This window comes from Phragmites australis, chromosome 11, assembly GCF_958298935.1.
Source record: "Phragmites australis chromosome 11, lpPhrAust1.1, whole genome shotgun sequence".
Classification (NCBI taxonomy): Eukaryota; Viridiplantae; Streptophyta; class Magnoliopsida; order Poales; family Poaceae; genus Phragmites; species Phragmites australis.
This window is the reverse complement of record NC_084931.1, coordinates 32,320,849-32,341,560: the sequence shown is the minus strand read 5'-3', so window position 1 is coordinate 32,341,560 and position 20,712 is coordinate 32,320,849. Positions and strand designations below refer to the sequence as shown.

Sequence of the window (20,712 nt, the reverse complement as noted above, 5' to 3'; positions counted from 1 at the left end):
CGTGACGCAGTAAATTGCACCGGCCGGCCGAGCCGTCCGTCCTGCCCGGTCATTTAACCGGGCCGCCGTGCAGTCCGTCCTCGAGTGGAGCTGGACGCGCGCGCTGCCTCCATGATTCGATCAGGACGGACGACGCCAAGGTGAGGGAGAGGGAGAAATTGATGAGGCGTGGGGCACTGCGGCAGCCTGGTGGCGACCGGATCACCAGGCCCAAGGGGACCATCGGCACGGCACGGCAGCCGGGAGGACCACCGCGAGTTTGACAACACATGGGTCGGGGCGGCGTCGCCACGACCAGACCGAGCGTCGATCCGAGCCGATCGAGCTGCATCTTTCAACCCGGCGAAAGAAACGAGAACCGATCGAAACGCGAGCGCGGTTTCGGGAACCAGAACCGGTCGATCGAGAGCATGGGCGCGCGGGTAACGTAGCATACGCCATGAATGCAGTCGCGTCACTCATGTGCTAACGTGCTATCTCCTGGCTCACACGCAGCAAGTGTGCGTGCATGTGTGACTGCGAACGTGTCTATGTGCGTGCGTGTTCTGCTGCAGCGCGCCTGCAGGGAGGGACCAGCTAGAGCGCCATGCCAATGCCATCGGTGGGCGCGCGGACGGAACACGGCCAGCCACCCACCATGACTTGCAGCGCCACGGAGGCGGACAGCCCCAGTGGCCGGGCACATGGCCCCCGGGCCCTCCCTGCGCGCAACGGCTCCGTCTCCGTCTCCGTCCTATGCATGCCGGTGCCATGCCGGTGCGTGGCCCCGCGGCGGGTCTCTCTGCTCGGAGCTTGTGAGCGGCATGGCCCCAGCGGCGGGGCTTCGTTGGAGCATCAACAGATCCATCCAAGCTCGTTTCAACGTATATGGAGTGTATACATGACAGCAGAATAGACTTGCAGTTATGGATGTCACGCGCACGTACATGCGCCGTACCGGCCATGCCCTTAAATGAACACTCAGGCATGTACTGTGACAAGTGAGGCGGGCTTTAAACGAACACATGAACTGTGCCGTGCATGTATGCATGGTCCCCGTATATGCTTGGTATCATGCTACATGTCTCCACTGTAGTTCTAGCAGTAGTTTTTAGTTGGAGTTTGATTATTGGGAGTAGTTTTTAGTTATTCAATAGAGAAAAAAAAAAAGGACCAATAGTGTTCTCAATTAGCCTGTCTACCCGGAAGTGAAGTACTCTCTTACAAGTCCGTCAAGGACACCTTTGATTGTGTCTTTAGCCATGTGATAGATCAAACATCAAGATGGACATGCACTAGCGGCGGCGTGAGCTGTGGCTGTATCCTATCTTGTTTCATGGGAAGGGACAATATCTTTAGACCACGAATCGTATAGTTATTAAGATCGTTTATTTAGATTAAGATTTATGTTAAAAAAATATATGAAAAAATCATGTGATGAATAAGAGAATTAATGAATTAATAGAATGAATATTGGTTGCGAGAAATGGGCGGATGAAATAACTCATGTATCCACGCTGCGGAGTTGCCTTTCCCTTGTTTGATACCCACTTCTCTTTCAGGATACATGACACATCCCATTTAATCGCCTATTCCCACTCATGGCATCTCTGGGCATATATCTTATATCATAAAGGGTTAGGACTCGATGGCCTCTCAAAGCATCGAGTCACTGTAGCTCCTGTAGCGTGCCTATGATAGGTGGGTCTCGACTTCGGCGCCACCCCCCGCCTCACGTGAAGCCCAGAGAAATGCAGCGACTCTCTCAATGGACTCCAGTCCCCAGCCCAAAAATTCGTGTAGCCTCCTTCACTGCATACATCGCATAGATTTCTCTCTATTGTCTAATCTATCTTAAGCATCAAGCACCAAGAATGAAGAATTGAGAGACAATTGGTCAACCGAGGACACACAGCAAAGAACAGAGGAAGGAAGTACGTCAATAGACAATCTTTAACAGAAAAACTGTTGGGGAACGGGTTAGCTATGCTAGAAATTTTCTACCATATTTACCTAGAAAACCATGCAAGTAGGATATCATAGATCATTACCGTTTGACACGCAGTGCAGCGAGTCGTGCGCGTCAAACTCCTCGAGCAGCTTCTCAACTAGATCTGCGACCAGCCCGTATGTGGTCACGCTCCTCGACCAACTCCGAGCAAGTGGTCGTGCTTCTCGACCAGTTCCTCAAGCAGGTCTATCGCGTCCTCAACCAACTCCGAACAGGTAGTCATACTTCTCGACCAGTTCCTTGACCAAGCAAGTAGGTATGTCGACTAGCCGAGTAGATCCTCGACGAGCCGGACAGAAGCGTCACAATCTTCACACCGAGAAGATCAATATCGCAATAGCAACAACGCCTCTATGGTATCTACAGTACTAAGCAAGATCACCGAGCACTGATATGCTAGCACCACGCGTAGGACTAGGGTTTTAGGAGGTCGTGTGGAGAGTTACGGCTAGGGTTTCGAAATGGCTCACCTCTACACGCCCCACCCCACGCCTCTTCTTATATAGAGCTCGCTAATGGGCTTCCACGTTGGAAGTATTTTAGAACTCTAGCACCTCATAGATCACAATCCAATCAAACCCATATACGAATCCAATGTTTTGTTCCAACTCATTAAGTATGTGACCTATTAGGTTCATGTACAAATGGATATCACTCGAAAACCCTTTTCAAATCGAAGTCAATAGCGGTCCCTAGCAGGACATCTTGATTTCCAAGTATACATAAAGATCATATCGGCTGAACTTTGATATACACATACACCGATCCCTTCGTCTCACAATAATAGTCAAGCTCAGGCAAGATACGTGTCACCCTTGTGATAGCTCGATCATTCACTCGATCAAGTAGTGGATTCATCAAGATTAACTTTTTAATCATATTGGCAAGGCCACACACTTTTTCAATCCAACTACCTCGAGGGGCCCAAAGATATCTCTCTCGTTATCAAGGAGGGACAAATTACTTCTTAATCGCTCACACCCCATGACATGTTTCATGACAAACTCGAAAATTGCCTTTACGACTATCCAGTTACGAAATAGCGTTTGGTAGCCCTAAAGTATATCTCTACACATTCTAGGTACACAATCTGAGATAACAACTGATGACATATTACAAATAACAATCCCAGCAGTATCTCAAGGTAGGTCTATCCAACATCATATTCTTTAACATAAATATCCACATTATTGATCTGATATCTCTATACCTATGATATATTATCATCAACTAATACATGTAATGGTCTTATAAATCATCATAATGATACGTGACCAGGAATCAATTTAGAATAGCATCATGATATAAACAAAGAGTTCCACAAGCAAGTCACATACTTACCAATTAACGTAAATGATAGGCATTCTTGGAATAACATATTATTCAAAAGTATATAAACATAGATGTGATACAATTATCTCTATGATTGCCTCTAGGGCATATCACTTTCAATCTTCCACTTGCACTAGAGTCAATCATATAGATAAATAATACTCATAGCTCTCATGTGCACCTCAAGCTTGAGCAGCAGGAGAGGCTTTGTCAACGGATCAAAAATATTCAAATTTGTGTGCATCTTGCATATCTTTACGCCACCCCAATCTAAAATCTCTCGAATAATGCGATAGCGCTGCAGTATATGTTTGAACTTCTAGTGCGACCTGGGTTTCTTGGCTTATGCAATAGCTCCACTATTATCACATAGAGATCCATTGGACTAAAGCACTAGGCATCACACCAAGTTCAGAAACAAACTTTCTAATTCAAACAGCCTCCTTTGCAGCTTCAAAAGCTGCGATATACTCAACCTTCATCATGAAATTGGTCACTGTTTCTTGCTTGAAACTCTTCCAACTTATTGCTCCTCCATTGAGGCAAAATACAAAACCAGATTGCAATCTCAAATCGTCCTTGTCGGTTTAGAAGCTAGCATTAGTGTAACTATTTACCACGAGCTCCTCCTCACCTCCGTAGACTAGGAACATATCTATAGTTCTTCTCAAGTACTTTAGGATATTCTTTACTGTTACCTAGTGAACTTCACTCAGGTTTGATTGGTATCTACTTATAACACTTAGAGTATAAGAAACATCTGACCGTGTACAAAGCATGGTATACATGATAGACCCGATAGCGAAAGCATATAGTATCACACTCATTCTCTCGAGCTCATTAGGTGCCAAAGGATAATGACTCTTGCTGAGAGTGATGCCATGTGACATTGTCAAGAAATCTTTCTTGGAGTCCTGCATATTGAACCATTTCAAAACCATGTCAATGTATGTACTATGGTTTAATCTGATTAGTCTTCTGGACCTATCTCTATAGATCTTTATATCTAATATGTATGCTGCCTCTCCAAGATCTTTTATTGAGGAACTCTTTCGCAACGAATATTTGACAACATTAAATATTGTAATATCACTCCCAATCAATAATATGTCATATACATATAAGACTAAAACCACAAGTGCGCTCCCACTAGCCTTTTTTAAGCACAATGCTCTTCTTCATTCTTGATGAAACCAAACACTTTTACCACTTCATCAAAACGATGATTCCAACTCCGAGAAGCATGCTTTAGTCTATAGATGGACTTTTGCAGCTTGCATATCTTCATAGTATTTTTTGGATCGACAAAACCTTCAGGTTATGTCATGTACACATTCTCACTTAAGTTTCCATTGAGGAAAGCTATTTTGACATTCATTTGTCATATCTCATAGTCATAATATACGGCAATTGCTAGGATGATTTGGATAGACTTTAGTATTGTGACGGATGAAAATGTTTTGTCATAATCAACTCGTTGAATTTGTATGAAACATTTCGCCACCAATCGTGCCTTATAGATATGAACACTTCCATCAACATCTAACTTTTTCTTAAAAACCCACCATTAGGTGGATCAACCATGTTCCAAACTTGATTATCGTGCATAGATTCTATCTCGGATCTCATGGCTCCAAGCTATCTCTCAGAGTTCAGTCCCACCATCGCTTCCGAGTAGGTCTTAGGTTCATCATTGTCCAACAATAGTATGTTGCGTTGTTCTGTGGTTGAGAACATAAACCTCTCAGGTGCACGACTAACCCTTCCGACCGTTGTAGGGCTGGTGTCTCCACAACATATTCTGCAACATCCCGTTGTGGTTCCGTAGGGGTTGAATCACTTTCTAATGGTTCCCGAATCTCTTCAAGTTGCACCGTACTCCCACTAACTTTCTTTGAAAGAAACTCTTTCTCTAAAAAAATACCATTACAGACGACAAACATTTTGCCTTCTTTCTGGTTATAGAAATAATATACTTTAGTTTTCCTATGATACCTTACAAAGAAGCACTTATCTGATTTGAGAGTGAGTTTAATAGACATAAAATGTTCTACATAGGCCTTAAAACCCCAGATCTTAAGGAAATATAACCTGGGACACTTCCTGGTCCATATCCCATATGGTGTCTTCTCTACAACTTTAGATGGAACTCTATTTAAAGTGAATGTAGGAGTTTCTAGAACATATCCTAGAAGGATAATGGAAGATCAGTTTGGCTCGTTATGGACCGGATAATGTCTAACAAAGTTCAGTACCTCTGTTCGGACACCCCATTCCATTGAGACGTATCTGACGGAGTCAACTGTAGAACAATTCTACATTGCTTTAAATGATCACCAAACTCATAGCTCAAATATTCACCTCTACGATTAGATCATAGAAATTTAATTGTATTGTCAAGTTGATTTTGTGCTTTATTCTGAAACTCCTTGAACTTTTCGAACTTGGCAATCCTCCAACTGCTTCCTCCTCGGCCTTGCATCGGACTGCAGCACCATCATCATCATCACGGACGTTGTCATCCCCCTTAATGCCATACACCGTCTGGTGTCTCTTACAATCCTAGCATGATAGTACCGCACCCACCTCCGGCGGTCGCGGTCTCTCTCGACGGTGGCTGGCCCTCCCTCCAGTGGCAGCCCTCTCACACGGGCATCGGTGGCCTCCACAGAGGTGGCCAGCGGTTCAGCCCTCTGCAGGCGGCACCCTCATGGCGACGGAGGTTGGTACCTTCTTGGCGATGACCCTCCGTGCAAAAAGGTGGTAACTCCGGCGCATGGCGCAAATGGCAACTGCTCTCCGGCGGCCTTCACCCTCTTGAACGACTCGATTACCAGCAGTTGTGGCGGATAGCCTCCCGGTGGCACCCAATCGTGCCTCGCATCACCCGCGGCGGTGCCCCGCCCTCAAGGAGCACCTCGGTGGCTCCAAAGGGGGCGAAGGCCCCCTTGGTCGACGGTTGTGCTCTCCATGGCCGGTGTCGTCTAGCCCTAGAGGTGGCGGCAAGCCCTATAGATGGATGCAGAGGGGCTGCGGGAGGGGGAGAAACTTAACCCTAATCCCACCACCACCCCACCCTCTTGTCGCCCTTATATGTGCGAGCCCATTAGGTCATAAAATGGACCGAGCCTGATGGACCGACCATAGGTCAAGATCTCAATAACAGCCTGGCGCACAAGTTTTTGTAGAAATACCCTCGATTGATCTAGAAATTACACGCCAATCTGTTAAAATTAACTATAAAACATATGTTTTTATGTTTAGTCCTCAGGCTATATGTGAATTATGTTTTGTTGTATTTACATCATGAAAATACGCATTCCAAACCCCTCATATCATCATAAATTGCATTATGATATGTATTTTTTGCAACTAATATATATTACCTCAGTAATACTTCAAATCTCAATATAACTGTAGTTTAATATACACTTTTATTTTGCTTTCTTGAAATTATTTATTTTCATTTGTTTTGCAATTCAATTTTTTAAAAGCCTCCACTTCAATAATTTGCAAAAATTATGCAAAATTTCGGTGATTACATATCCATAGAATGTTGACTAAACACATGATAGTAAAGCTTATAACATTAATTGTGATTGTAGTGTCATTCATCTTAATTGGATAACATATGGTACTTACGTGTACAGAGCCTGTGTACTTTACAATAACCATATATTACCTACTTTCTTAAAAGTGACGTCCAATACATTCGGTGTATATTAGCACTTGATGCTATCTATATAGCATTATATTATTGTATCATGCAACATTCTTTATACTTTCATATTATGATCTGTAAATGTTTTAAAAAAATATTAATGATGCAATCACATGTACGGTCGTGGCGTAAGACGCCTATCTGCCTAGTTATATCCTACATGGCCAGTTCTTGCTCGTTCATTGGCTTGTGCGCACGTAAAATAAGGGGATCCTTCGCTGTCACGCAAGGAGCTTCTTCTTCCCCGCCAATACTGCTGCGCCCGATCGATGGATGGATAAACCGATCCGGAACGTGCGACCCCTAGGCCCCGCGCGCCAGTTATTCCCGCGCGGTGCATGCACGGATCGCTATCGCTGCAGCAGCGTCTGAGACGGCGAGAATCCACACGCGCCGCCCACTCCTCGTTGTAACATCTCAGCCCCAGTGAAGCACTCGCACACGCACCAATCAGCGGGAAGGAGAAAGGGCAGGCAAGGTTCGCAGGGACGGAGCCGCACATGCCATGCATGGGGATGCTTGCCCCATATGGTACCCTGACCCGGCTGCAGCCTTGCTCATCTCTTTGCTTCTACCCTTTTGATCCCAGTAAAACGTTACTACCATGCCCTGTTTAGCTTAAGGTCTTATTCAGTTCAGTTTCGGTTGAAACTGAATCAAACAATCCGTTTCTAAAAAAGATATTTGACAAGCAAAACCTACTAAAAACTGCTATTCGGAAGGAACTTTTGTAACTTTTAAAAGATAATATTCTGAGACTTATTATATATATTATATATTTCATTCGTATCATAAACTAATTAAAAATATTTTTTATATTTTAAAAAATACCAAGCCAACCAAACCGGTCCTAACACTGTGCACCCATTGTTCCTCCTCTTCTTTTTACTGCGCCGTTAACGCCACCTCCTTCGTACACTTACTGTGCTAGCTACATAAGCAAGCCACGAGCGGGCACAGCGGCAGCGGCAGCGGCAGTTGAGCTTGCGTGGCTGCTTAGGATCCGCTCGACAGCGCGCGCGGGTACTCACGGCCCGAGCATTCAATTCACTCGGGCCACCACCGCGCCTCGCCACCTCCATATCAACCAGCTCTGAGCTGCCTCGCTGCTTCGCCGCGATCCTTTTGTGCGCGCAGCTCGATCAGCTCGGTGTCATCGTGAGATGAGTCGTGCGCAGACGGGCGGGGGCGGGGGCGGGGGCGGGGGCGGCGCAGCGAGGCTCAAGGCGTCGCCTCGTGCGCTCTTCTCTTGCGGCATCTTCAGCACCTGCACACACCCGGCGCTCAGCCCGACGGCTACTCCCAACAACAATGTGGTGCCGGGGAGCAGCACTGTCAAGGGTGGTGGTTCGACCACGCCCTGCGCCGAGGCGTCCGCGTCGCCGGTGGTGGAGGCGGCGGCGACGCCACCGCCTCCGCAGCAGCAGCATCAGCGGGTGCAGAGGAATGTCGGGCCGTCGTCGTCGTCGTCTTCGTCGTCGTCGTCCGCGTCGCAGAGCTTCACGCAGTGGAGGCTGCCGGTGCACCACCCGCCGCAGGCGTCTGCGTCCGCGTCGGCGTGTGGGGGAGGCGCCGGGGACGCGCTCGTGAGCGCGGAGGAGAAGTTCGCGGCCGGGGAGGTGGTGGCGGCGCTGCGGACGGTGGAGAAGGAGATGGAGGCCGACGGGAGGGCGGTGCCGGCGGGGGTGGTGGCCGGGGTGGTGGCCGCGGTGCGGGAGCCGGCGACGGCGAGGCTGGCGGCGAAGGTGCTACTGGTCGTGCTGCTGGAGGAGGGGAACAGGGAGACGGCGGTGGAGGTCGGCGCGGCGTCGGCGGCCGTGGAGGCGGTGGCGGCGTCCGGACCGGCCGGGGCAACCGCGGAGCGAGCGCTGGCCGCGCTAGAGCTTCTGTGCACAGCCCCCGGCGGCGCCGCGGCGGTGCGGAGGGAGGCCCTCGCGGCCCCGGTGCTGGCGCGGGCGGTCGATGGAATGGCCGGCCGCGGGCGGGAGTGCGCCATCGGCGTCCTAGCCGCCATCTACGGCGGCGCGGGCGAGGACGGGGCATCGCCGCCGCCGCCGGAGGTAGTGAAGGCGGTGGTGGCGGCGATGCAGGGGGAGTGCAGCGCTCGGGGACGGCGCAAGGGTGCGCAGCTGCTGCTCGCGCTGCAGGAGGGCGGCCGCCTGGGACTCGCGTGGGACGGCGTCGGCGATCACTGACACGCGGGCCAGCCTCCCAACCTGACATATCGCTCTCTCATGTGTGTTCTCCGCTTACACGCGGGCCCCCATGGCAGTGAGCAATTCGGTGGTTGCTGTTGGGCCATGGCTACTGAAGTGTGGGCCCGCGTGAGGACGTGAAGGAGCAGTGACTTGGCATTGGTTCAACGATGATGGATGATGCTCTAAGAAACGGTCGGTGGCGTGATAGATCTGTGCTCACCTTTGCAGCCTGTGATTTGCACGATCTATCTCGTGAAAATTTATCGCTCGCATGACGCATCTGGCCCCCAGTTTTCTCTTTGTTTCCGTTGCTACATTATGCATGCAAATTTAGCTGCCTTGGTGAAATTCGGTGTGCTGTTCTAAATCTTCATGTTTGTTAGAGTTTCACTTTCGAGATCTAAGATGTAAAGTTCGTAAGATAAAATTAAGTGATTTAAATATTTATTTTTAATTTAAATCAAAATAAAATCACTAAATCAAATATTTTTAATATATATATAGCTTCAGTTCTAAAAATTTATAAATTAAAAATAACTAACTCTGAAATAATTTATAGTTAAAGCTATACTAAACAATCCTTACACATGTAGTGTCCCGATCCACAGCTGTTCATGTTTCATTTTCTCATCGCTACACATCTTTAGTACTGGATGTGCAGTAACGACTGAACCTGCAGTCTATTTTTGCAGTTCAGAGAATATATGCACACAACTACACACACAAGCATACAATTTTAGCATGTCTCCTAAGTTTCTACTAGTGAGCAACAGGGCTGCGAGTAGCGCCCAAACCGCCATCTCACGAGACTATACAGAAACCAGCACCGTGTGGTCAGTCTGCACTGTGCAGCAAAATGCACAGTAGTGGACTACAAATGCCTCTTTCCACCACTGCGTCCTGCGAATCCCATTCCCAAAGCCCACGCTTCTGTCCAATGTTCAAGCGGCGATGGACTTGCAGCGAATATGATCCTCTTATACATGTACCTAATTTTAATAATTAATAATAATATAGTTAATTAGACTAATTAAGTTTGTTAATGATATGTTTCAGTAGGTTTTATGGATGTAACAAAATAAAAGTCACCATAGCCGTAACAAAGAGGAATAAATTAGACTTATTTAATGAATTTTGATGTGATCAAATAGTATGTATTCCTATATTATCATGTAGAGCATTTCACAAGTTTTCTATAGAGTTTAAGATCATCAAAATCAGAGTTTAGAGCATAAAATTATACCAGAAATACAAATTACTAGTTGGCTGAAAATATGCACACCGAATATTCCAGCGTTCATAAAGAAAATACTCTGGTGTTAAAAAAACACTTCAACGTTAAAAAATTTTATAGTGAAATCTAATATACATCGTATGTTCCGGCATTCATAAAATAAACACTCCAGACTATTTTTTCAGAGAGGTAATGGCTTCGTTGGCACGTATGCATGCCGAATATTACGGTGTTCATATGAGGACATCATGTGGACCTCCGAGGTTCACAATGAGTCTAAGTAGGTTTCTAATAGCTAGTTCGTTGATGAGTACAATCTATTTACACCGAATTATTTGACGTTTGAAAAAAATTAAGTCATTGGAGCAATAGCTCCTTCGCGGGATTGAGTCTATAAATACCCTCACTCAGTCATTGGAGTCTAGAGAAGCTCACATATACTTGAGAAGACATCCAATCCACTAAAATACTTATAGTGATCATCCAAAATAATTAAATATAAAATTAGCGAGTGATTAGTGATAATAGGCTTACAGAGAGTTATTACTAGGTTTGTTGCTTAGATAATGAATCAAAGAATGATCTTAGAGGGTACCAAGTGGTACGTTGGTACCTTAAAATCTTAGGGACTCGTAGACACCTTAGATCCTTGTGGCTCAAACTTGTTGACGCTCTAACTTAGTGTGGAGTGACGGTAAGACTCTTGTACAGAGACGTGGATACTCTTGCCTTGATGGCTCAAGCTTCGAAGTAAAAACAACATCAAGTGACTGAAAGATAGGCTTGTAGTGATATCTTATCTTGGTGATTTAGTGGCTCTAGCCACTTGAGGTCTTATTATTTCAAGGGTGTACTGTCTGATAGCATATTTTTGGTATAGCTCTAACATAGACTAGATGTGTTGTTTATACCATCGATACCACAGGATAAAAATCACTTATACCGAATTTGTTCTCTTTACTTTTTTTTTTACGTTTCATATTTACTTACTTATAATTTACTATTTTAGATATGTTACCATCTTTTTTATACCGTAGAATAGACATATTAAATAAATCTTAAATATATTTAGATAGAAATTAATATAAATTTATCTTATAAATTTTTTAAAAACTATCTTAATTCACTTACTTATAACATCACCGATCACTTCACCGCTCCCTTCTGAACTCCTTTCTTGGCAAGGATTCAGCAGCAGTTTGGTGGCGACATTTCTCACCCTGCCGCAGCTAATCCTGCGCTGTTCTTGCATCTCCGTCGCTTTGGCATATGCATACTTTTCCACGCAAAGGCTTGTTGCATCGGGATCTAAATCCTTAGACTTCACAGACAGTCAGAGGCGCACTGTTTACTTACATACGATACTGTTTTCATAATTTATGAAAGTGCTATAGTAACAAATCTTATAGTAGTACATACATTGATACATCTAAGATGAAATTGCTCGTAAAGAAATGAAGTCACAGTGTCATAGGATCCCATAGCATTGTATCGATCTCCAGCTCCTCTGGCTCTCCTCTCTCTCTCTCTCTACCTCACACCCCTGAGTTGACTTTAGGTTCATCTCTGTCCAACTCTGACTGACTGATGGCAGACTGAGCAGACTGAGGTGTGTGATGTCTCTTTACAGGAGGAGCTTGCCCATGGCCCCAATGGCGTCGCGGCAGGCGGCACATCCTTTTCCTTTTTCTTGCTGTGAATTCTTGTCGCGCCTCGATTAATTGCAACACCTGTCTCGTTCGCGTCAAAACAGTGCATGCGTTGCACGGCTGGGTAAAGATTCGTTCGAGCTAGTCACCCGAAAGGAGGGCACTTCGCACTGAAGCTCGACTGTTCACTGAGAACGATCGGAGATCGGACGCCCAGCTCTCAAAGTTTCTTTGGGCTGGCTGCAGGTGGAGCAATGCGGGCCTATACAGTTTGATTCAGGCCTTATTAGTTGATGCCTCGTACGGTACCACGGCCCATGTCAAAGAGGAACGGTAGAATAAGAACGAAAATAGTCTATTTTACTTCAACTATTACAAGAGTCTAATTTTTCCTCCTTGAACTGTAAAGCCAGATACAACTCACCTTTCAACTAGTGATACCCTTTACTTTATCTCCCTTACTCCATTTGAAGCCGGGTTTAGCTTAGGTGACATAAACTGGTAGTGGTTTCTGCAGCGTAGTATGATGATGCTCATTATATATATTTATTAATATAATATTCTCTTAATATATTATTAATTATTCATCATTATTATTAATTATTATTGTTTGGAGGGCTGTCGACCTAACTGGTTCATAGAGGCAGCTCTTGGGGGGAATGATCCAAGTTTGAGCCCCGGCGCTCCCCCCGGAGGCGCTTGTGCAGCTCCTGTGCAGCTGTGTGAGTGTGAGCCTTCTCTTTGAAAATAATAATAATTATCATTGTAAATCTTTGATGATATTAGTGTATATTATCGTTTGGTTATGACATGTAGAAATTAGTGAAAAAGATGACTAAATCAGTGACAAATAGATCTTACTGGAAGACAGGTATCGATCCATCGGAAAGTGGGTCACTAGGGGCCCAAAACCTGGTGATGTCAGGTGTCATGGGCCAAGATGCCGTGTGGCATTGTCATTTCAAAGCCCACCTTGGGCCATCAAAGGCTGAGGCACCTTCCCGTATAAGCTTTCTAGAAGCTACCACCAACATCACTGAGAATATTCCAAAAATATTAAATATAGAAACCAAATCGTCGAAGAATCGAGCTTATCTTTGTGAATCCATCTCGAGAAATCTATACGCATTGATGCCACATGGAAGCTGCTAGACATCTTTGAAAAAGAGGACAAGCGACCTATGAGTTGGTCGTGACCGATACGACAGGAGTCCTGCTGCCACATAGCACCCTCTCCTTGTGCCATGGAGCAACACTACAACAGAAATAGTTTAGTAGGACATCCCTGTACATAAGCCTATTCAGAGTCATATGTGCAAATGGTATCACAAACGATTCTAAAAAAGAACCGTTTGAAAAATAACGAGGAGTAGTTTCCACGAAGTGGGACGCTTTAGTACAGGCAGTTCGTATTTTAAGAACCGTCTGTATTATTAATACATATGGCTCTAAAATGTGACCGTATGTACAAATAATGTAGTTCAGAAGGTTCTAATAGAAGCCGTGTGTCACGCTTTGCACCTATAGTTCAGACAGTTCTAATGTAAGTTGAGCATCCCGCTTTGCACGAGTGTGTCCCGCTTTTGTGCAATAAAAGTCCCAGAACCTTCTCCAACGCATGTACGCATGTACGAGTGCTTATCCTCTTTTATAAGCTCCTCAGATCCAGCCCCCTCCTTCCCCATCTCCGGCGAGTATCTGCCTCATTTTTGAACCGCCCTGTCACCGCAATGGAGGCCGACACGGAGATCGTTGTCGTCTCCACCGGCGCCATCGCTCACCGCCTCCACTTCACCGACTCTGACGCCTACTGGAACCGAGGCATCTCCGCCTACGCCGTCTGTGAGATACGCCTTTTGTTGATGATCTCTCTGCAAGATCCTGTAGCGGTTCAAAGATGGGATTTTTTTTTCCTCTTTTGCTAATGAGATCCACCTTGTTGTCTGTCCTACATGTTCGCGTCGGTTGACGAGAAGCTCGAGATGCTTTGCGTCGAGGTCGCTAAGCTCGACGAGATCAGGTGAGTCCCCTGCTCAACTCTTCACCGGATCTCGCCGGACGTTCGTCCCGGTGTTTCGCCCTCGCTTTCGCTGAGTTTTTAGTGGTTTTTTCCGTGCAGCGAGAATGAGAATGTTGGGTTCATCAACCTCATGTCGTGCTACCTCAGGTAGATCCCGTAGATTCCCTTTGAATGTTTTGTACCCTGCCAATTTGTCACTTGCGCGGGGGGTTTTGATGGTTACGGTGACGTTTTTGCAGCGGGGAGGCAAAGCAGATCGAGTGGAGCAAGATCCAGAGTTTGAGGATTCAATTTGGGTTTGATTAGGTATTGTGACGAGGAGGAATCTAGTGCCATAGAGCAATGGCGTTCGACCTCTGGGAAGGGATGATGAGGCAGCGAGAGCCATGGCTAGTGCAGTGCCAGTACTTGAGCCTCATGATGACATGAATATGCAGCTCGCCATCCATCCATCACTGCGTACCAGCTTCAACTTATGTTGTGTTGCAGAACAAGCAGTAGTCACTAGTGTTCCTCCATTTTTTCCTCTCTTTTTTTGCTTCAGTCCATGGTCGCCAATGGATCATGACTAATGAGTGCATCGTGATTGATTAATGTTCAGACTATTGCTAATTCATGAGTAATATATCTGCCCTTTTTCAAGATTCTGCTCTCAATACTTGCATTCATGCATGATGCATGCAAAGGCACAGCAAGCAGCCACGGCGGGCGGTGATTTTATTTTTTGATATTTTTTGAGTTAGTACAGACGGTTCTAAACTATGAGCCATTTGTACTCTTCCTAATTCACAGACGGCTCTAGTTGAAGCTGACTGTGATATTCCCTAATACAGACAGGTCCAGTTACGAGCCATTAATACAAATCTTTTGTACAGACGATTCAAAATTTGTATACACAAATCTGATTTCTACAGACTCTTTTTCATAGATGGTTCGAAAATATATCTCACATGTGATTTCTGAACTGCTGTACAAATGATTTTTCTAGCAGTGCAACTTAGGGGATTGCGTCGTTTTGCGGCGGCTAACTCCTAGCACTATAGAAAGATGACCCTCTCGATGTTTTCGATATGAAAGATCCTAAGTTCAAAGCTAATCTTAGCAAAACACCTCACTTTAAATTTAGTAATCTAGACTAGTTTAGGCTAGTTTAGATGATTTTTTTTATCTTTTATCTAGTTCGTAATTAAACAACTAGCTGGTAAATATAATCGTAGTAATTAGATCTATTAATCAAAATTAGCATGTTAAAGGTATGAGTTGAGCTAGGTAAAGTGGTCACACACTAACCATTCCTAAGCTCATTTTCAACGAATAGCTTAGGGTGTGCATGCATTCCTATGTGACACCTTAGGAGGCGAACCACGATGACTTAATAGGATGAATTAACAGATTTAAAAAAACTTATCATATATTATACATTGATATTTTTATGCTATGAACCATATTTATTTGCTATCAAGATAGTACTTATTGTATATCTAGATAAGGAATGAAGATCTATTTATTCTTTAATCTCTATGTTTATGACATCATAACCATCAACAACCTTAACCTTCTATACAATTGCTTTTATAAATAGAATTGATTTGTCAGTTTAAAGTAAACATCTGTCTAGTTGTTTGCTGATAACTATAGATATGATATCTTTAGAATACTCTGAATGAAAGTGCTACAATTTACTAGTGCACTTACCGTAATTTTATTATGCGCGTCCAAGGTGGCCGCCGAGTCAACAAATGAAAAATTACATGCAGTGGGGCCTAAGAGTCAGTTTTCATTCATTCTCTTCTTCCTCTCCCAGTCCGTCCCTCCGACTCCAGCGGCTCCAGCCTGGCACTGCCTCCATGCTGCAATCCGTTGTGCATATTTGAGAGCTACTCCCTGCTCCTTCTCCTAACGCAAGCAAACAAGAGAAAGAGGCCATGGCCCATGGAGAGCTCAAGCATGCATGCACAGCATGCAGCTATTTTCTAACCGCAATGCTCAGAAAACTCCCTAATCAATTAACTAATTATAGACTAAGCTGCCCATCAAGGTTAGGTGCTGTCCCCTTTAAGAAGTTCGGATGCTACAAATCTCAGTATATCCTTTTTCTAATTAACAGAAAAATTAAGAAAAAAACTGATTAATTGAAAAACGCCGTGCACTTTTCGCGTCGAGCGTCTGCTGCTGTTCCATCTGTTTGCACGCGTTGTAAAGCTGATGCAGCATTATCTGATGAGATTTTCTAGCTCTAGACTGTCAATTTTGCGAGCATACTATCATTGATCAGCACATCAAGGAGCCGATCCAGGCCGCACGTGAAACTGAAATCTTCGATCGAAACTAAAGCTGCACGAGCAGGTGGCAAATATATTAACAAGAGATATGCAGATGTGTTGGACCCGGCCGGGCATGATAATATATATATATATGTGTACGTATATATGGTTGCGTTCGATCGAAGAGGATCCTTTCCACCTAAACTGTGATCCCACGCGCAGCTAGCTGATCGTCATTCTGATTCTGATCTGATCCATGCAGCAACCAGCGAAGCTGCGGATTCCCGAGATCGCCGAGAAGATTTGCTCCCCATCTCCACCTCCTCTCCAAACATTATCAAATTAATTCCCCTCCAATCTCGTATGCAGATGGTCGTACATACAGTCATGTAATCCCAAACCAACCCATCATTTAATTAAAATAAACTAGCCATTATTTGTCAGTCTATTAGTTTATGTTTTGATTTGGCCCTTCGAATTCTGTCCATGTCTTTCCCACTGTATATTGTTGCTTTTTTTTGTTCTGCTACTGGCTGACTGTACTATGAAAGGGATGTTTGTAGTTTCTAGTATATATGATAGTTGGTGTTAATCGATGAAGAAAGCATACGCATACATATGTTAGTATGTACTAGTACCTGATCAGTTTGGCTACCTAAGGGATACATATCTTCCATCTTAGAGCAACGACCAAGGACTGAAATTCAGAGACGAAGATGATCACTTACATAGTTACATTACATCATGTACACAGAAATTGTGTCGTATGGTTTTGGTCTTACATGACTACTTTTTGTGCAGTTGATCAGAGTATATAGTGGCAATCCTCTTGTATCAAGCAATAGTGAAAGGGTTGACCGCTATCTTTTCGGTGAGGCGGGTACGAAAACCTAAATATTGCTGCAGTTTAGTCAGTAGCACATAAGCGTTTACGAATTTTTTTTTAGATAATATATGGACGTACAACCCATGGCGACTATATTTACGACTATAGGTGCTTGGAAGAGTGGGATCGCTCTAAAATTTTTTAGCTTACTTCAAATTTACTCTCGGTCATTCCAGTTTGTAAATGAGACTAATTTTGAATGCATGCTTATAGCTGAAAATTTCAAACCATCATCGTATCCGATCCTCTAGTTCGTGGCGTACTTTTCTTCCTGTTGCTAGAAATGGACACATAAAGTGTGCCAAGATTCCAGCTAAGAAGATTTTTTAAGGGATCAAACTATATTTACAGAAGGAACGTTATTTGAAAAAATTAAGTTTTATGTGCCTTTCCATTTTTATGCCAGTTCTATACAATTCAGAGAATCTTATTGTAAATTACTTTCCAAAGTTGTCAAGGGTGCATTTTGCTGACAAAGATCGCCCGAGATCGTCTTCGAACAAATCAAAATCATGGATCGTAATTAAATTTAAGTCCTTTTATCCTTTGTTGGGGCACATGGTGCTGGTTATATATGCCAGTGAGCCCATGCCACTACATAGATTAAATTAATAATTCCAATAAAAATTGAGGCAATCTGCTGTCTCCTTTAATTAAGGGGGGTATTGGGAGTGTAAGGAGATCTCTCCCTTTCACTTTAAGAGGCTTCTGTACTCCATCCATCTTCTTCTTTCTTTCCTTGCTCCCATGTCTTGGTCGTCAGGTCTAGCTAGCGAGGGATCTATATGAGTGCAAGGGACAGCATGGAATGGGGAAGGGGGAAATCACCTGGCTCCAGGAAGGGCAAGAGAGCCGGCAACAGCAGCTCCAACAAGCCGAGGCAGCCGCAGCGGGGCCTCGGAGTGGCGCAGCTGGAGAAGATCAGGATGCAAAGTGAAATGGCCGAGGAGTACCTGCACCACCCTCTTGGCCAGTCACCTCCGATCCACAGAACTGGTAGCTACAACCTGGTAAATTGTTCAGGCACATGTGATATTTGATTCTGTGATTTTTGGTTGCGCAAGTTAGCAAGTACTTTGATGTGATTAGTAGTATATATATAACCATATTTTGGCCTAGATTTTCTGATTTGATGTGATTTTGTAATCGACTGATCAAACAGGAAGATGCGCGGTTGTCTCACTCGCTGCCATCGTCTCCATCCTCCTCCTTTCATGCTAACATTAGCGTTTCATCGTCCTACCCAATTCATCGTCCAAATCTTACGGTACATACGTAAATGCTATTGTTTTTGAATAATTATTGCTCAGCAAGTGTATTAAGTACTAGGTACTAGTAGATATCATTAAAAGTAATTTACCAAAGCCTTGTATATTTTTTGCTATTTTCTTGGTTACTCTAGACATTCCATGATTAATGGAGACAAATATACATTTTGGTTTTGATAATTTAGTTGATTAATATAGTGCAACAGAAGAATGAGTAATCCACGAGATGAGATCAGAAAAGTTAGCCAAAAAATGATCTTGTTGCACTTTTTTGTTTCCGGTACTTTTGCAAGTACTTGTATAGTACTATATCAAGAATGCATCATATATTGCCTTTGGGTGAAAAAATGATAGATCATGAAGGATTGAAGCCTAAAAGATGAACAAGAATGTATAATAATTAAGCCTAAAAGATGAACAAGAGAGTATCATTACAGCTCAAGAGATTTTATTCTCCCATGCACGTGATGGCCGCCTTAGCTAGCCTGCATCTCTTACGGCTGGTAGTGTGCGACCTAACCTCTCAATTATGTCTTGTACTACGTAGATGACATATGGAGAGAGAGTAGGCATAGGATATGGCGATTTTCAAACGAATCCCACCATCAGGTGAGTACATGTACAAGGATTCATGTTTGCCTGCACTAACTTGTGATCGATCACATCGAAGACGATCTAAACATCAATGCAATAACATGTTCCATTACGTGTGTACCTTCAGATCGCCTGATTACCACGGAGCTATCTACGGTTCAGAAGCACATTACTCCCATCAGAGCAACGTCACATTGCCTCTCTTCGAACCTGAGGTAGTTATGTTTGACGTGTGTGTGTGTAATTTCAGTACTGTTGATAAGTTATTGAAGTATGTTGTCACCTCACTTTGTAGGAATCCATTTACTTGAAGAGTCAGCACGATCTGAATCAATCCGCAGAATCGTCGAACTCAGATGATCAACAAGTGGTGGACCTTGAGCTCAAGCTATGATCCAAAATATGCCCTCTACTACTCCCTCTGAATCATGATTATTTTTGCCACACAAGACTAAAGGGCTTGCAGTCTTGTGTGTGATACATGCATGGATCATAAGAAAAAAGACATGCACATGCGCTGTTATTTAAGAATTGATCAGTTACCGAACCAATCAAAGTACCGGGATTTGGTTATGCTGGCTGACTAGTTAATTTGTACAATTGTGTGTACTTTGGTAGCATAAAATCAGTTCTTTTCACGCCGTGATGTTGCAACAACATATATGATATATGCAAATGCAACATTCCAGCATTGCTGGGTTCAGAAGATCATAGTGGTGCAAGTCTATACATCTGGGCACTGCCATTATTTTCAGAATATTCCTGATGTGGAGTCAGAAGGAGAAGACACCTTTAACTAGAGTGCTGACGAATGTTCCATGATGTTTCACCGTGTACATTTGGCACCATGGAAAGTTGGCATGCATGGAGCAGATTTGTACGGGCTCATTGCATGGAGCACCACCCCCTTGGAATATACAACCACTCTTAAGTTTTAGCTCATGCGAGCTAGCTAAGTAGTAGCTATGAATTTGATCACTGAATATACATATGTACAGTCATTCATATATGTTTACACCATGGGTACGTATGGTGCAGTACTGCAGTGCATGCATGGTAGCCAGTAGCCACCAGCTGTGATATATATGTATAGATAAGATTCTGTTTTCTTTGTCTCTTTTTTTCTTATAACGAAATATAATCTCTAGTACGCGTTGAGTTACTAAAATTACGCTGACTCTGAAGAACTTTAAGGCCAGCTATATCTGTACTGCTTATGCGAGAGCAAGATGCATGCATGCAATTCACACATAGGTCAATAGCAACCCATCAGTGCTATGATATCTGAAACTAGGACGTATAATCACCAAATTTTGTTCGTCTTGTTAATAATTGCATGAGTAGCTAATAATGCTTGAATTAACCAAAAAAAGTTTTTTTTTCTAGGCGAAGAGAATAAAAAACATCAATGCCCCAGCTAGCCTCTTTTACCAGAAAAGGGCTGCGCGAGAGCACAAAATGATGGTGATCTAAAATAATAATCTGACGCCTACCAAAATCAGGATGTTGTCGTTCATGACTGCCCTTTCTTGTACATGATCGATGGCTAGCGATAA

General features: G+C 44.0%; 2 protein-coding genes across 2 annotated transcripts; both read left to right on the top strand.

The window, feature by feature from the left end:
• Positions 1–7,997: 7,997 nt before the first annotated feature.
• On the top strand, positions 7,998–9,610 carry LOC133885298 (U-box domain-containing protein 25-like). The gene has a single exon (XM_062324988.1). The coding sequence runs from the start codon at positions 8,207–8,209 to the stop codon at positions 9,236–9,238; it is 1,032 nt and encodes a 343-aa protein (XP_062180972.1). The 5' UTR covers positions 7,998–8,206; the 3' UTR covers positions 9,239–9,610.
• An 8,485-nt stretch (positions 9,611–18,095) lies between these two features.
• LOC133885599 (protein SPEAR1-like) lies at positions 18,096–20,071 on the top strand. The gene is made up of 5 exons (XM_062325328.1): positions 18,096–18,304; positions 18,457–18,561; positions 19,110–19,171; positions 19,284–19,371; positions 19,452–20,071. Exons 1-5 carry the CDS (start codon positions 18,098–18,100, stop codon positions 19,548–19,550), a joined length of 561 nt encoding a protein of 186 aa, XP_062181312.1. The 5' UTR covers positions 18,096–18,097; the 3' UTR covers positions 19,551–20,071.
• Positions 20,072–20,712: the final 641 nt, after the last annotated feature.

Coding starts and splice junctions, on each gene's coding strand:
- LOC133885599 (XM_062325328.1), top strand. CDS start 18,098: ATGGAATGGGGAAGGGGGAAATCACCTGGCTCCAGGAAGGGCAAGAGA. Junction 18,562..19,109: donor TTCATCGTCCAAATCTTACG/GTACATACGTAA, acceptor TGTACTACGTAG/ATGACATATGGAGAGAGAGT. Junction 19,172..19,283: donor CAAACGAATCCCACCATCAG/GTGAGTACATGT, acceptor GTGTACCTTCAG/ATCGCCTGATTACCACGGAG.
- LOC133885298 (XM_062324988.1), top strand. CDS start 8,207: ATGAGTCGTGCGCAGACGGGCGGGGGCGGGGGCGGGGGCGGGGGCGGC.